This window comes from Microcaecilia unicolor, chromosome 6, assembly GCF_901765095.1.
Source record: "Microcaecilia unicolor chromosome 6, aMicUni1.1, whole genome shotgun sequence".
Classification (NCBI taxonomy): domain Eukaryota; kingdom Metazoa; phylum Chordata; class Amphibia; order Gymnophiona; family Siphonopidae; genus Microcaecilia; species Microcaecilia unicolor.
Window position 1 is genome coordinate 6,181,830 of NC_044036.1, and position 16,989 is coordinate 6,198,818.

General features: G+C 46.4%; 1 protein-coding gene across 7 annotated transcripts in view; it reads right to left on the reverse strand.

Moving 5' to 3' along the window:
- The window catches only part of LOC115471898 (aldo-keto reductase family 1 member A1-like), a 43,052-nt gene that overhangs the window by 1,752 nt on the left and 24,311 nt on the right, over window positions 1–16,989 (reverse strand). For all 7 annotated transcript variants that reach the window (XM_030205814.1, XM_030205817.1, XM_030205815.1 and 4 more), the window contains exons 5-8: window positions 13,219–13,414; window positions 8,342–8,541; window positions 6,986–7,058; window positions 2,460–2,546 (exon numbers count right to left, since the gene is read on the reverse strand). In XM_030205814.1, coding sequence (XP_030061674.1) covers window positions 2,460–2,546; window positions 6,986–7,058; window positions 8,342–8,541; window positions 13,219–13,414 — 556 coding nt within the window. The remainder of the gene's footprint in view (window positions 1–2,459; window positions 2,547–6,985; window positions 7,059–8,341; window positions 8,542–13,218; window positions 13,415–16,989) is intronic.

Here is a 16,989-nt window from a genome sequence, read left to right on the forward strand (position 1 = left end):
GCTATGTCAGTGGCTCAACTAAGGATAGCCTATGTAGTACTGTGAGACTACCACTAGAGGTCGTAGTGGCCATTTCAGTTGAGGAACCGCAAGGGGCAAGAGCAAGTGTGGTTAGCTCCTGCCCCATGGACCACTGGGTCTCAGGACAGAGGTAGGAGGGGATTCAGCTGGTGATCAAGGGGGTTTGACTGGGTCTCGGCAGGGGATTCTGTTGGTGACAGGTTCAGGAAATGGGGGGGGGGGGGGGGAATGTGTTGTTTCCATTTATGCAGGTCCTGGCCAATATACAGTTGGGACCCATATTGGCTAGGACCCACATAAGTCCCGGTGGCTATTTTCAGTCCAGTCAGACTCCGATATTCAGTGCTGTATCCAGACATGACCTGGCATTGAATATCAGGGCCTAATTCTTCCCACAGCAGTCAGTATTTAAAAAACCACTGACGGCTGAATATTGACTGGTAAGTCGCTTATCTGTAACGCATGTTCTCTGCAGTTCCCCTCCCTACTACAACCCCAGCCAAGTTCACATTACAGACACGCTGCACCCCCACCCCAGCCCCCTCTCTCTAGTCTCTTGATTTCTTGTGTGAACTCCGAGTATGTTTCAAACTCAACATGCTTAGTTGGCTTGTTAACGCTCTTCTACAAGACTGATGGCTCTTGAAAAAAATGTTCTGCATTGGTGCTGTCAGATGAGATGGTGTTTAGCTACTACTGCTGCCTTCAGCTAGTGGGGCTTGGGGACTCCCGCCAGCTGCATGAATGGTGAGCCTGGCTGCTGAGTGGGCGTTCAACTCATCTGCTGATTAGTAAAAGCCATGCCCCACCATATCTGCACACCATCATGTAAAGTTCTTGCATTGCTGGTGGGGGGGGTGGTGAGAGGGAAGGGAGAGTGAAAGCTTGCACTGAAGGAGTACTGGAGAGCCATTCATTCTGGCTTTGAGATGGGATTCTACAGATTTCTAAATTAACTGACACTATCCAGACATATTGCTGTCTTAGCCTCCTGAGTCCATGGCACCACATCTGATAGGACTCCCCTGATGGCCAAAGGCTTGTGCCTAATTTGTCTCTGAGAAGATATCCCAGACAGGAGAAAGTAGAGGCTGGCCAAAAAAACAAACCATCACAGGAGATGTTGCTTAATCACACTTTATTCAGAGCACCGGTAGGAGGAGCCGACATCTGACTACAAGTGCTTTCCTTGTGATTTACAAGCATTTCTGCACCTCTCTTGCCTACAGAGAGTTTGACCTGTGACCCCTGACGCAGGCGGGTTTCTCCACCAAAACACGGCCGATGTCGACTCCTTCTACCGGTGCCCTGAATAAAGTGTGATTAAGCAACATCTGTCACGTTTTCCAAGCAGGACACTGGGTTGTGAGCCCTTGGGCCACTGCCAAGGAGCAGCAGTGGCAGGCAAAACCACCCCACACCGGAGACTAGGCAGAACAGGACTGGAACTCCGGACTGGAGTTGCAGCAGAGGCAAACAGGCAGGACTAAAGCAGTGCAGGGACCCTTAAACGTCACCTGCAGTTGGCCACTTTTCACCACGAGTTGAGCTCCTGGCTGCAGGTGGCCGGCAGGACTTACTGGACAAGGCAGGACTGGATACCCACTAGGCTGAACCAGGACTGAGGGTCAGAGGGGAAGGGAAAGCTAACGGGCAGGACTGAAAGCTGCAGAACAGCAGGACTAGACACAAAACAGAAGAGTAAACCAAAGGACAAGCTGGGTCTGGGCAGGCAGCAGACAGAAGAGAAAACCAGGAGACTAGCCGGGTCAGGGCAGGCAGTAGAGAAAACCAGGAAACAAGCTGGGTCAGGACAAACAGCAGAATCAGACAAGAAACTAAAACAAGAAACCAGACTAGGCAGAAGATCACAAAGCAACAACATACCAGGGACCTTAGACGCAATGCAAAGGCAAAGCAGAAAGGTTTCAAACTAGCTAATAAGCCCAGCAGCAGCTGAGGCTCAAGCTGCAGCAATCACCAGGAAACTACTGGTGCTGTGCAGGCTCAAACAAGCCAAGCAAGTCTGGCAGCCCGGAAGATCTGGACCGGACTATACTGAAATCTGGAACGGGTGACAGTACACAGACAATCTAATGCAGCCAGCACACAAAGACAGAGACAGAACTAACACACAAAGAACAGACAGAAGCCAGCTCAGAAGCTGACCGCCGGAAACACGGTGAGTCTGGAGGGGTCACGGCCACAGACGTGACAACATCTCCTCTGGTGGTTCGTCTTTTGGCCAGCCTCTACTTTCTCCTGTCTGGCCTAGTTTGCCTATACCTTAATCCAGGTCTATTGGAGACGGTATTTTTGAGGTGGGGGGAGAAAGGGGACGAGTGCTATTGCTCACTGCGGCAAGGTCCCAGAGCAGACTTGTTGGGCATACTGGATGGACTGTACCGGTCTTTATCTGTCGTCATTTACTATGTTACCGTTATCATTGGAACTATGTAACGCCACTTCTTATTCAGGCTGCACATCTGTTTCATCTGTTCTTCCGTCAAGCTGAAATCAAACACCTGAGGAAACCAAGAAAACACACTGAAAGTATCTGTGAACAAAGCAGCACAAGAAGGCATAAATACCTGCTGAACACAAGTTTTTGAGCTGGTCACAAATGAAAACCACCGATGTAGCTTTTGAAGCAGAAAAACACAGATATTCAATGTTATCTGGACTCCTACTGGGATACGTGGGGGGATGCGTGTAAATTGGTTAACTTTCGGACTATCAGTACTTTATCATTCTTGTTTTTCTTTCTCTCTTCTCATTTTTTTTGCTTTGGGCAACAGAAACAAGGATTATTTTTAGGTAACTGAGCTTATTGATGAGATCCCTATCTCCTTGTATTTGATGTGCTTTATTGTATTCAGAGAAAAAAAGTGTTGATTTTTCGGTGAACAGAGAAGCTCGTCTGAGGCCGGTTTTAAAAAAACAGACTTCTGGCACAGAGTGAAACAGAGTGGACTGGCCGTATTAAGTCCCCGATTGGGAAAACCTGTAGATTTAATATGCAGAAGTATGCTGACAAGGTGACACAAATGCAAACCCTGAAGCTTTATCCCAGTCAAGATGGCGGTGGCTGAATTGGTGCCCAGCAGACACATGAAGGGAGCAGGGGAGAAAAAAGGAACCAGACCTCACTATGATACCATGGGAGGTTCACGAGTCTAAAACAGAGTGGCAAGAGCGATTGGAAATTTTGAGAAAACATTCAAAGGGAGTGACAGCTCAGCTGGAGCAGGTGGAAGGGCAAGAAGCAGCTCTGGGCACGCCCAGCTACTCAGGGTTTCAGGATATCCACAATAAATAAGCATGAGATAGAGATTTGTATATAAAAGGTGACAATGCATGCAAATTTATCTCATATATATTCACTGTGGATATCCTGAAACCTTGACTGGCTGAGTGCCCCAAGGACTGGGTTGAGGAGCATTGCACTAGAGGATTAAAGAAGGAAATTGTCTAAACTTTGACAAATGGTGGCCTGGCTCCAGAGAGAACAGAGTTTTAGAAGAATCGTGATCCCAGACTGAACCTGAGAATCTTTGGATACCCAGGTCCCACTGCCATACATTACAGTTTTTGGGAAGAGCTTGTTGGACTCTCCTACAAAACAGGCTACCCTTGGCCAAGAAATAGTGAAAGCACGTCATGAAACACAGCCAAAGCTGAGTCCCTAGATATGATCTTCTTACCTGCCCTCATTCCCTATGTGACTTTCACCCCCGCCCTCTCCGACCAATTTCTTCCCCACAGCTGCCCTCTGGCACTTTCACTCTTGCCCCTTTACATGTTGGACTTCTCAATGTTCACTCAATACAACACAAAGCCCACCTGGTCTCCAACCTCATTTCAGAGCACTCTCTTGACGTTCTCTGTGTCTCCGAGATCCAGCTACATTCTGGTAATATGGCCACTCTACTACACTCCTGCCCGCCAAACGTTTTCTCCATTCACACTCCCCGTCCTATCTACCATGGTGGTCTTCTTCCCTTCCGGTCAACCATTGTTCATTTATATCTCTCTGGTTTCAGAAGCTCTTATTCTCTGCTTCTCTCTCCCTTCCACATATTTCCACTTATCCCTTCTTTATCACCTCAACCCCACCCCCACGCCAACTCCATGGATAAGCTTCTTGCATTCCCTGCTAAATGCACTACCCTTTTCTCCACACCTCTTACTACTTAGAGGCAGATGCAGCAACCAAACGTAAAAAAATCTAAATCGTTAAAGTCCCTAACGATTTTAAAATAACGAAAAATGCACCAAAAAAAAAAGTCACACATGCTGAGATCGGTAGTGAAACGTACAATGTATCAAAGAATCACAATACACATCGTTAATCGGCCCCCAAATCATGCGCAGAGCAGCCAAGCGTTATGTTAGCTGCTCTGCGCATGCCACAAACAGTCAAAACACAGTCAAATCGCAAGCACATGGCTCCCAAATAAAAACAAAAATAAAAAAAAAGGGTCGGGAGGGGGCAAGGGCGCTCATCAGGAGCGTCCTGTACAGACGGCCTTGCCCCCCCCCCCCCCGCTGCTCCCCACTTTCCGCCGCTCCCCCCACCCTGAAAAAGCAAAATTCTAGCAGCCCCTGCCCCCTCCCCACTTTCCGCCGCTCCCCCCACCCCGAAAAAGCAAACTTCTAGAAGCCCCTGCCCCCCTCCCTTCCTCACTACTCTCTCACCTCAGCTCCGCCTCCTGACATCCTCCGTCCGTGCCCCGCCCCCTTTTGGGGTCGTCGCCGCCATTCCCCTCCTCCATCGGGCCCCCCTTCCTCTTACCGGACCCGTGCAGCGCCTCTCTCCTCTGTCCGAAGGCGCTGCACGGGCAAGAAGAAAGCTGAATCAGCTGATGCCTGCCTTCGCCTAGCTTCGATAGAGCGTCTTTCTCCTCCTGGGCCCGCCCCTGTCTGACGTCAGTAACCTACGTAGGTTACTGACGTCAGACAGGGGCGGGCGCAGCAGGAGAAAGTAACCTACGTAGGTTACTGACGTCAGACAGGGGCGGGCGCAGCAGGAGAAAGTAACCTACGTAGGTTACTGACGTCAGACAGGGGCGGGCGCAGCAGGAGAAAGTAACCTACGTAGGTTACTGACGTCAGACAGGGGCGGGCGCAGCAGGAGAAAGACGCGCGACCGAAGGCAGGCATCAGCTTTCTTCTTGCCCGTGCAGCGCCTTCGGACAGAGGAGAGAGGCGCTGCACGGGCCCGGTAAGAGGGAGGGGGGCCCGATGGAGGAGGGGAATGGCGGCGACGACCCCAAAAGGGGGTGGTGCACAGGGCGGAGGATGTCGGGAGGCGGAGCTGAGGTGAGAGAGTAGTGAGGAAGGTAGGGGGGCAGGGGCTGTTTGAATTTTGCTTTTTCGGGGTGGGGGAGCGGCGGAAAGTGGGGAGCAGCGGGGGGGGGGGGGGGGGGGGCAAGGCCATCCGTACAGGACGCTCCTGATGAGCGCCCTTGCCCCCTCCCGATCCTTTTTTTATTTTTATTTTTTTATGTGTTTTCTGAGGTCCTTTGGACCAATCACAGCGCTTTTAGCTCTGCTAATGCGCTGGGATTGGCTCAAAGTTTGTTTATTTTTTCACTTAGCACTTTTTCCTGCCACGGAGCTGTCCTAACGAGAGGTCCAGACCTCTCGTTAGTTTTCCTGCCTTTTTCCTGCGTAAAGGCAATCGGAAAAGGTTAGTGCATGTCGTTTCAATGGGGTTTTCACACTAATTGCTCATCTCCATTCCGTTTTCGTTAGCTGCTACTGTCGTCGGAAAATAGGCTTAAGTGCATGGAAAGGATAGGAAATTCTTCCCTGAGGGCTCATTTAACGATGAAAAACGTTTAGTGCATCTGCCTCTTAGTGACGTCAACCTCCCACCATCTGAAACAGTCAACTCTTTTTTCTCCTTCATTAGACTTTTTCAACATGTTTCTTCCCCCACCCATTTCACAGGTAATACCCTCGACCTAATCTCCTCTTCCACTGCTCTCTTCCCATCCACCCTTCCTCATTTTCCTTGCCTTGGACGGACCATTTATTACTCATTTTCTGTCTCCCACTTCTGGCGCTTTGCTGCTCCCTTTCCCACACTCATTATGTCACTCACTCCCTTAATGACTCCTCTCTCGAATGCATCACCACCTCTCTCGGCTCCCCACTTATTTCCTTTCCAATTGGATTGCTGAACTCTGCTCTCGTATTCTCGACAAGTATGCCCTTCTTTCGCCTACTCCTCTGCGCAGCCTTTTCGCTCCCCTTGGTTCTCTCCTCAGCTTCGCATGCGTAAAGCTTTCCTGCGCTGTGCCAAATATAAGTAGCATAAGTCTCACTCTACGGCCTTCTTGTAAACTTTTCAGTCTCGCATTCATAGAACATAAAAGTAGCCATACTGTGTCAGACCAATGATCTATCTAGCCCAGTATCCTGTTTTCCAAACAGTGGCCAAGCCAGGTCACAAGTACCTGGCAGAAGCAACACTCCATACGCTACAAATGCCAGGGCAACCAATTGCTTCCCTACGTCTGTCTCAATAGCAGATTATGGACTTTTCCTCCAGGAACTTGTCCAAAACTTTTTTTAAACCCAGATACGCTAACCTCTGTTACCACATCCTCCGGCAACGAGTTCCAGACCTTTATTCACTGAGTGAAAAATATTTCCTCCAGTTCTTTTTAAAGTATTTCCATGTAACTTTATTGAGTGTCACCTGGTCTCTGTACTTTTGGAACAAGTAAAAATAAATAAATAATCGATTCATTTTTACCAATCTATACCACTCAGGATTTTATAGACCTCAATCATATCCCCCCCTCAGCCGTCTCTTTAGCCTTTCCTCAAACAGGAGGTGTTCCATCTTCTGTATCATTTTGGTTGCTCTTGTTTTAATTTTTTTTATAATTCTGCTATATATTTTTTAAGATATTGTGACCAAGGCCTGAGAGCAGATGTGGTAATCACTCACCTGCAGGTTTTCCAGAATCCGAGCTGGTGTAATGCTCTTTGGAACGGTGACAACTCCTCGCTGCACTTGCCACCTGCAGAAATGAGAAAACACAGAAAAATGCAATGCACTGGTTGTAACAGCTTTATTGTAAGATTTTCAGTTGATCTCTTCATTGTATAAATTTGTGATTGTTTATACTGATCTTATTGTATTTGGTGCTGCACTTTAATCATGATTAAGCGCATGCTGGCTGGCATCACTTGCTCCCACCCCGCCCCCAAACGCAGTACCTTTTGAAACTTCGCAGGCCAGCGGCAGCCGTTCTGAAAGGCCCGCCCTGCCTCTTCTGCAAACAGAAGTTGTGTCAGAAGGGGCAGCTGGGTGAGAGGGAAAAGCCCAGTGTAGGCCACGGTCAGGTCCGGAAGTGGAGAAGGAGGAGACCCACAGTCAAGTCCAGGAGGGGAGGACAGAGAAGACAAATGCTTTAGTGGGGGGGGGGGGGGGGAGAGCGAGCCACAGGTGGATACAAGGGGGAGGTGGCCTGAGAGCTGCAGGGGGAGGAGAAGGTGCTTGAGAGCTGTGGGGGGAGTACAGGGCCTTGACACACCCATGGGGAGGAGGAAACCTTGAGAGACCCATGGGGAGGAGGAAACCTTGAGAGAGCCGTGGGGGGGAGGGAGCCTTGAGAGAGCTGTGGGAGGCTTGAGAGAGGCCTTGAGAGAGTCACGGGGAGCTTGAGGGGGCCAAAGGGGGGAGGGGCTTGAGAGAGCCAAGAAGCGGGGGAAGAGAGAGATGCCATATCTTGGGGAGAGGGAAGGGGCTAATGAAAGAGAATGGCAGACAGGGCTAAAAGGGGGGAAGAGATGGTGGATTGTATGATTTTTCATGTTTTGTACGGTAGTACTTTGGAATTGTTTATTCAGTCTTTTTCAGATTCTTTCTTCAACTCCTCCCGTTTGCATGACAGTCTTTTACTAAAACTTCCTGTATTTAATGGTGAACGGCTAAAGCACCAATTTGAGGCCCTGCTTCCTTTTCGGGCACTTACCATCTGGAACGCACTCCCTTTGTGCCTTTGTGTATTCGACTAGAGGTGAATTATATGCAATTGCATAGCAAACTAAAAACTTTTCTATCTGATAAATTTTAGGATGTCTTTACTTTTTGAAGTTTTGTAATTCCTCATGTTGTTTTGAATCTCTTGTTTTGTGAACTGCCTTGAACCGCATGCTGGGATTAGCAGAGTGTACAATAGATTCACACTTATTGTTGTCCCCCTCCTCTTTATAGGCTTACCACCCCCCCCCCCCCCCCCAGTCCAAGTGATTTGGCAGAAACTCTTCCTGAGAAGAGCAGCCCCTGCTGTTCACTTACCTGAGCAGGATCTGTGCAGGAGACTTGTCGTATTGTGTAGCCAGTGCCTGAACGTCGGGGTCCTGTAGGAGAGTTGGCTCCTCCGGATGTTTCCATGCACGGTCAGAGGAGCCCAAAGGGCTGTAGGCAGTCATAACCAATCCCCGCTTTTGGCAGTGAGCCAACAGCTCACTCTGTACAAGGTAAGGATGAGACTCCACCTATTGCACAACGAGAAGAGACTGTGAGACCACAGTACAGAAGCAGCACTCTAAACACAGGCCTAAAAGTGACACCCAGTCCCACAGCACAGTAACATCTGTATGCTTGACTCACAGAGGCACAGAAAACCCATTCACCTCGTCTCGTACTCAACCTTAACACACAAAGAGACTCGTACATCGCTCCCAGCGCAAATCCAGCAAGGGACTTATCTGGCAAGGGGGGAAACATTAAGAAGCTCTCTCCTTTCCCCCATTACCCAAGCCCCCTACCAGCTCAGCATTTGGGCCAATCTGCACAATCATATCATTTCTAGCCCAGCTGCTGAAATAAAGGAACTGGTTAGTAAAGGACTGCTCGTTGCTGGTGGGTTTACTGTTGAAGGGGGTGTAGCCCAGGGGGTTCACTCCTTAGTAAGCCCCTATCTGTGGCCTACTTGTGAGGCCCTTGGGCTAGTCGCTTGGGTTCAAGGAGTCCCTGACAAATTAGGTCTTCTCTGATTATCTGCTATGTAAAAACTCCTGTCTGCCTAGGATTCTAGGTTTTAAATTCTAGGACTGTATGAAGATAATTGACCAGAGGACCACACTATGGAACACGACTGTGGATGGGGGCTGGTAAGGTTTCAGGAACCCCTGACAGAAATCTGAGGCAAAGTGGGTGGAAGGGGAGGAAGCCTGCAGAATGTAAATATGACAAAATTCCCAGAGCCAGTTTCCCTCTTCCCATACATACACACCCCACAGAGCTAACCCCTGCATATAATGCTTGTCAACCATCTGCAGACCTAGTCAGTTGGGTTTGCAGGATTTAGTAAATTAGTACCAGTACACAAGTATTGCCATACTGCGAAAGACCAGAGGTCCATCAAGCCCAGCATCCTGTTTCCAACAGTGGCCAATCTAGGTCACAAATACCTGGCAAGATCCCAAAAAAGTTCAAAACATTTTATACTGCTTATCCCAGAAATAGTGGATTTTCCCCCCAAGTCCATTTAATAATGGTCTATGAACTTTTCCTTTAGGAAGCCGTCCAAACCTTTTTTAAACTCCACTAAGCTAACGGCCTTTACCACATTCTCTGACAACGAATTCCAGAGTTTAATTACACGTCGAGTGAAGAAAATTTTTCTCCAATTTGTTTTAAATTTACTACTTTGTAGCTTCACGTCTACCCGTTCAACTCCACTCATTATTTTATAGACCTCTATCATATCTCCCCTCAGCCGCCTTTTCTCCAAGCTGAAGAGCCTTAGACGCTTTAGCCTTTCCTCATAGGGAAGTCGTCCCATCCCCTTTATCATTTTTGTCACCCTTCTCTGTACCTTTTCTAATTCCACTATATCTTTTTTGAGATGCGGCGACCAGAATTGAACACAATATTCAAGATGCGGTCGCACCATGGAGCAATACAAAGGCATTATAACATCCTCATTGTAATTGCTTTCATTAGTTCATTGTAAGCCGCTCTGGGGCATGCTTTACGTGGCAAAAAGCAGGGTATAAATGATCTAAATAAATAAATACATAAATACATTTTTGTTTTCCATTCCTTTCCTAATAATCCCTAACATTCTATTTGCTTTCTTAGCCACCGCAGCAGCACACTGAGCAAAAGGTTTCAACGTATCATCAACGACGACACCTAGATCCCTTTCTTGGTCTGTGACTCCTAAAGTGGAACCTTGCATGACGTAGCTATAATTCGAGTTCCTCTTTCCCACATGCATCACTTTGCACTTGCTCACATTAAACGTCACCTGCCATTTAGACATCCAGTCTCGTAAGGTTGTAAGGTGTAATTTTTCACAATCCTCCCGCGATTTAACGACCTTGAACAACTTTGTGTTATCAGCAAATTTAATTACCTCACTAGTTACTCCCATCTCTGGGTCATTTATAAATATGTTAAAAAGCAGCGATCCCAGCACAGACCCCTGGGGAACCCCACTAACTACCCTTCTCCATTGAGAATACTGACCATTTAACCCTACTCTCTGTTTTCTATCTTTTAACCGGTTTTTAACCCACAATAGGACACTACCTCCTATCCCATGACTCTCTAATTTCCTCTGGAGTCTTTCATGAGGTACTTTGTCAAATGCCTTCTGAAAATCCAGATACACAATATCAACCGGCTCCCCTTTATCCACATGCTTGTTCACCCCTTCAAAGAAATGTAATAGATTGGTGAGGCAAGATTTCCCTTCACTAAATCCATGCTGACTTTGTCTCATTAATCCATGCTTTTGAATATGCTCTGAAATTTGTTCTTAGAGTGCAGGAGTGGCCTAGTGGTTAGGGTGGTGGACTTTGGTCCTGGGGAACTGAGGAACCGAGTTCAATTCCCGGCACAGGCAGCTCCTTGTGACTCTGGGCAAGTCACTTAACCCTCCATTGCCCGCCGCATTGAGTCTGCCATGAGTGGGAAAGCACGGGGTACAAATGTAACAAAAAATAAATAAAAAATGAATAATAGTCTCTACCATTTTTCCCCGGCACCGATGTCAGACTCCCCGGTCTATAATTTCCCGGATCTCCTCTAGAACCTTTTTTTAAAATCGGCGTTACATTGGCCACCCTCCAATCTTCCGGTACCACGCTTGATTTTAAGGATAAATTACATATTACTAACAATAGCTCTGCAGTTTCACTTTTTAATTCTATCAGTACTCCGGGTTGTATACTATCCAGTTCAGGTGATTTGCTACACTTCAATTTGTCAAATTTCCCCATGACATCTTCCAGGTTTACAGAGATTTGTTTCAGTTTCTCTGACTCATCAATACTGAATACCATTTCTGGAAAAAATCAAATCAAACAAAGAGATGGTGCCTGAAAAAGGGAGAAAGGCACCAGCAAAATAAAGGGGAAGAACCCGGCCAAAGTCAAGGCCTAAAAATGGCCGTGTGATGAGGGAAAAAATAAGGAAACTTAAAACCAGGGAAAAGAAACTATGAAAATAAAAGGAACAAAACAAAATGGGGTTCCACAAACAGGAACTCAATAAAGAAGCAGAAAAAACTGCAGGAAGGAACAAAAAGCAGCTCTTTGGAGCAAGCAAAATGAAGAGACAGTAACAACAACAACAACAACAACACCCTCTCCTCACCATGGTAGAAAAAAAAATAACATACCTGCGTTCTCACGGCAGGTGGGAAGCCATTCGTGCATGTCTACTACTATTTATGTTTCAACAATTTTTTATTGATGAGGTCACATGGTATACAATTCCATCTCAGTCAATATAAATCGTATAACAGCAAAGTCTAGTACATATTACTAAACCTGAAATGTCCATCATCAATGTTTTCCAAACTTTTCTCCCCTATCCCTTCCTTCTTGTCTTCTCCTATATTTATAATGTGTACATGTATAATTACTGTGCAGTTGCATAACTATTAACAATAAACTTTTATATGAAACTCCAATATTTATAACTCGTGTTTTACTCAGTGTATTATCCCAACAATATTTACTGGTGGGTCCGCTTAATGTGCTCCTTCAAAGGATTGTTCTCCTATCTAATAATACACATGTCCCTCTATTATGCATTGAACATTACCCTTCCCACTCCTATACCCCCCTCCCCCCCCAACCTCCCTCCCCCTCTACTCGCTTAAAATGTATGTCTACTACTATTTATCATTTCTATAGCGCTACAAGGCGTACGCAGCGCTGCAAAACCACAACAAGACAGCTGAAATGTCAGTCAAGCAAACTAGGCACCACCTGGACACCTGCAAGAGCTATACATTTGTGATTCTCTACTGTGGGCATGTGCGGTGGAGCGTGTTTCACACTCCACAAAGCTCTATTTATGCTTATCATAAGTCCCAGACTGGGCGACGCAGTTGGCGTCACCCGTTTGTGAGAATAAAAAGGCCTGCTTGTCCTCGGAGAAAAACAATTAGACAGGAGTCCACAGTAGAGAATCACAAATGTATAGCTCTTGCAGGTGTCCAGGTGGTGCCTCGTTTGCTTGACTGACATTTCAGCTGTCTTGTTGTGGTTTTGTCAGCATCACCTTAAAGAAAGCCACAGCAAGATGGCTGAAACGTTGGTCAAGCAAATGCAGATGAGGTACCACCTGGACAGCTGCAAGATCCATGACACCAACTGCAGAAGCCTAAGAATAAACCCATAAATGTATGTTTGCCTAAGCTTAATATAGTATTAATCCAGCTATGGGCATCAATATCAAGTTTACATAAATAAATAAAGCAGAAACACAGACTGCAACAGAAGTAGCTCCAAATACAGACACCGACAAGGAAACCTGATGGAAACTGTGCTCTAGGCACTGTCACTGTACCAGCCAGACTGCTCCCTCCTCCATGTTTTTTGTTTTGTTACATTTGTACCCCGCGCTTTCCCACTCATGGCAGGCTCAATGCGGCTTACATGGGGCAATGGAGGGTTAAGTGACTTGCCCAGAGTCACAAGGAGCTGCCTGTGCCTGAAGTGGGAATCAAACTCAGTTCCGCAGGACCAAAGTCCACCACCCTAACCACTAGGCCACTCCATGTTCAAACAGGCCTCAAGTCTTCCTTCCTCAAAGAGGCTGCACCCTCTCTCTCGCTTCTTCATCATACAGAATGCTCCCTCCCCCCCCCCCCCCCCCCCACCCCACACACTTGTCTGCACCCTTCTTCATACTTAACGGTGCTGTCTGACCTGCAATACTGCTGGTTTCACAGTAGCAATACTGATAATATCATCAATCTGACGACTGTTGAAATTGGAGAGTCCGATGGCTTTCACGAGGCCTTTTTCCACCAGCTGCTCCATAGCCCTCCAGGTGTCCTTGTAATCGACAAAGTCATAGAGCAGCACGCCTTCAGGGCTCTTTGGGAAGAAGACATCTCCTCGTCTGTGGTGCAGAAAATAAAAGTATGGATAAAATACAGAATTAGCAGTAAGACTCATGAAAGAAAGCAAAAAGAAAGAAGATACAGGAGACTTCACTGCATTACAGTGGCTAGAGGCCAACCAAATTTCGCTTTTGGCACCGAAACCAACCCGATGCTGCAGGCCAACCTCACCCCCCTACAGAAAACATATCCCAACTCCTGCGGACGCCCAGTACTCCGCCCTCCCCCCAAAAGGTAGGCCGTCCCTGGTCCAACCTTGTGGAGACCCAGGTGGTTTAGTGGTGTCTTCTGGGCAGGAGCATCCCAAATTGCTCCTGTCCCCTTCCACGCACTGCAAAAACGGTGACTGCAACTTCCCACAACAGCCTCACAAGACTGTCGCAGAAGGTCACAGCTGCAATTTTGAAATTGGGAATGGCCTGAACAGAGTTAGGTGAACTCTGGGGCGCAAACTTATTTTGTAACATATATACACCTAATATTTATAACCATTGATTTTATTCTATTGTAACTTTTTTTTTTCTCTTTTAATATTGATGTATGTAATCCGCTTTGATGATCTGACCCTAAGCGGACAATCAAATAAACACTTATTCAGATCGCGTAGCCCAGCTGGTTACTTTCCCAGAATATCAGCTCATTATAGGGGGAGACTAACATCACTGCAGACCCTTCTGTTGACTGTAACTCTCCTGTCACGCCATCTGGGCGTCCTGGACATCTGGTGCATCCTCCATCCTCATGATAAAGATTACACATTCTAGTTGAACCCTCATAAAGTGTATGCTAGACTGGATTACCCGCTGATGGGGGGGGGGGGGGGGGGGAAGGGGTTCCACAATAAACAGGAAAAACTCTTCTAGGAAGAATCCAATGAAAGCAGAAAAGTAGAGTTCAACATGAGCGTCAACGCAGGAAGAGTTATCAAGTCACCTTTATTGCACCAGACACCCAACATGGGGCCGTGTTTCGGTGGAAGAAACTGCCTGCCGCAGGGGTCAAGGGTTACACTGCTGGTGAAACAAGGAAAAGTTTGGTGCCTATCATTATGTTATCCTTGTTTATTTACATGTAATGGGATCATACTGCTGGTGTAATCTGGAAGATTAAAACTGGAAAATTCAAACACGGATGAAGCATTAACCGATTACAAATAAAACCAGTTGGAGAGAATGAATGCAGTCATTGAGTGTGGAAGACTAGAGAAAGGTAAAGCTAAAGGGAGGGAACTGGGATAGAGGGGGGAAGGAGGGGTTTTTGGAGGGGATGATTTTTTTTTTTTCTCTTTTTTGGTGTGAGGGGGGGGAAATAAAATGTAATAAAGTTATTGAAGTCTAGGACGGTACAGTGCTGACACAATGAGGGCGGCAGCGAAACATAACATTGGGTATATAGACTACTTGTGGTTTCCATGTAATAATGTGAAGATTGTTTGTTTAAGCGCTCTGTTGTAAAGTTTGAAAGCTTAATAAAGACTTCTCACAAATAAAATAAATAAAATAAATAAATATAACCAGTTGGCAATGACTGGATGAAGGTAATCGGGCTTTTACTAATCTGGCAGTGATAAAGCACTTTTCAAAGCCCAATTATTTTCATGCAGTCACTGCCAACCGGTTTTATTTTTAATTGGTTAATGCTTCATCCGTGTTTTAATCTTCCAGATTACACCAGCAGTATGACGTTAACCCGGTCACTTTCTAACAGGCCTCAAAGGCAGTTCTGAAGGGACATATTATAGCCTATGTCCCTAGACAGAAGCTGAATTGATATGCCTTTGTAGGGAATATCACACATTGCACAGATGTCGTAGGGTAAAGCTAGATGACGCCACTAAACAGAAAATGTTAGGAATTAGGAAACAGATAGATGACATCCTGGGACAGAGAGTAGAGCAGGATATCAATTACCAAAAGTACAAAATCTAAAGATGGGGGGTGGAGGGGAAGGCCGATAAATTGCTTGCTAACTTGGTCTGTCCCCGTAAAAAGAAACAGGTTATTTCTTCCTTCAAAGACAAGCAAGGGAAATACTATAGGAGGAGACTCAGATTATGGAACGATCTGTAACGTATTATAGGGCACTGTATGACTGAAGGGATCTGGATGAGGGTGTTAGGGATAAATATTTCCAAGATCTTTCTATGTCACTTTAATGCTCTAATCTCAGAGGCAGAAATTAAATATGGCATCAAACATTTGAAGTTGACTAAAGCCCCAGGAGCCGATGGGTTTGGAGCTGAATTTTATCAGATCCCGTCTGATCTGGTAGTGAAACTGTTATGCAACAAGGACAATGGGGTGATGAATGATCAGATAATGGCTAGTCAGAACCTTGCACGTATTGTCCTGGGGAAAGACTCTGCCCACGTAGGCTCATACTGACCTATCTCTCTATTGAAGGCTCATGGCCATATTATCATGTCATCTGAACAATTAGTGATCAAGTGGGCTTTGTCCTGGAAGATGTGCCTCTATGAACCTAACTAAAGCACTGGGGAGCTATGTCGGCTTCCACAGGCCTTCACCTGGAAAAGGCCTTTGATCGTATTTCCTGTCAAGACTTATTTTGGGAGCTAACATAATATGGCTTACAGGGAGTGTTCGTGAACTGGGTTAAGGTTTTGTACATACAACCACAAGAACAATTACTCATTAATGGGAATCTTACTGACTGATTTGATTTAAAAAGGGGAATTAGGCAGGGTTGTCCCTTGTTCCCCCCCCCCCCCCCCCCGCTCTATTTGCAATTGAACCCCTAGCTATAACGATCAGATAAACAGTTGAAAGGTATTTTGATTTGGGGGGGGGGAGGTCAAGGCAGAATTGATCTTGAGTATGTTCGGGATATTGTGGGATATAAATTAGAGAATGACACGGGGACAAAGTTTGTCCCTGTCCCGTCCCCATGGGTTCTGTCTCCGTTCCCACCTCATCCTCACTGGTTCTGTCTCTGACCCTGCCCCATCCCTGTTGCTGTGCAACTGCTGTGTATAAATCACAAATAGAAAACAATAATAACAACGAGCAACTAGAATAACCCCCACCACCACCCTCTACCCTTCCAACTCCAACAATAGTTGACTTCTACTATCCCAAGGAATCCTAATCCACTCTGTTAAATTGTCCAGGGGTACAAAATACAACCCGTTCTGTATGCCCTAGAAGGGAGAAATATGCCCTATGATTTTTTAAATCTGTGGATGAATAAGAAGTCATCAACAGCCTCAGGATTCAGTCTAGCTCCTGACTTCCACAGTCCTTCCTGCAATGGAAGTTGTCTTCTTAGAACATGTGCTGGTAGCAGGAATGTACAGGAGCCCCATGCAAATTTTGCTAGTTGTGGCCAGCATGTTTGCTTGTTTTTCCCAAAAAATCAAAACATCACTCAAACATAGATAACAGTCCAGTTCATTAACAGGCTTCAAAGCAGAAAATGATACAGGGACAAAGTTTGTCCCCAACCCCGTGGGCTCTGTCCCCTTCCTCGCCCCGTCTCCATGGGATCTGTCCCCGTTCCCATCCCTGTGGTTACTGCAGGTCCCCATCACCAAGTCATTCTCTAGTATAAATGT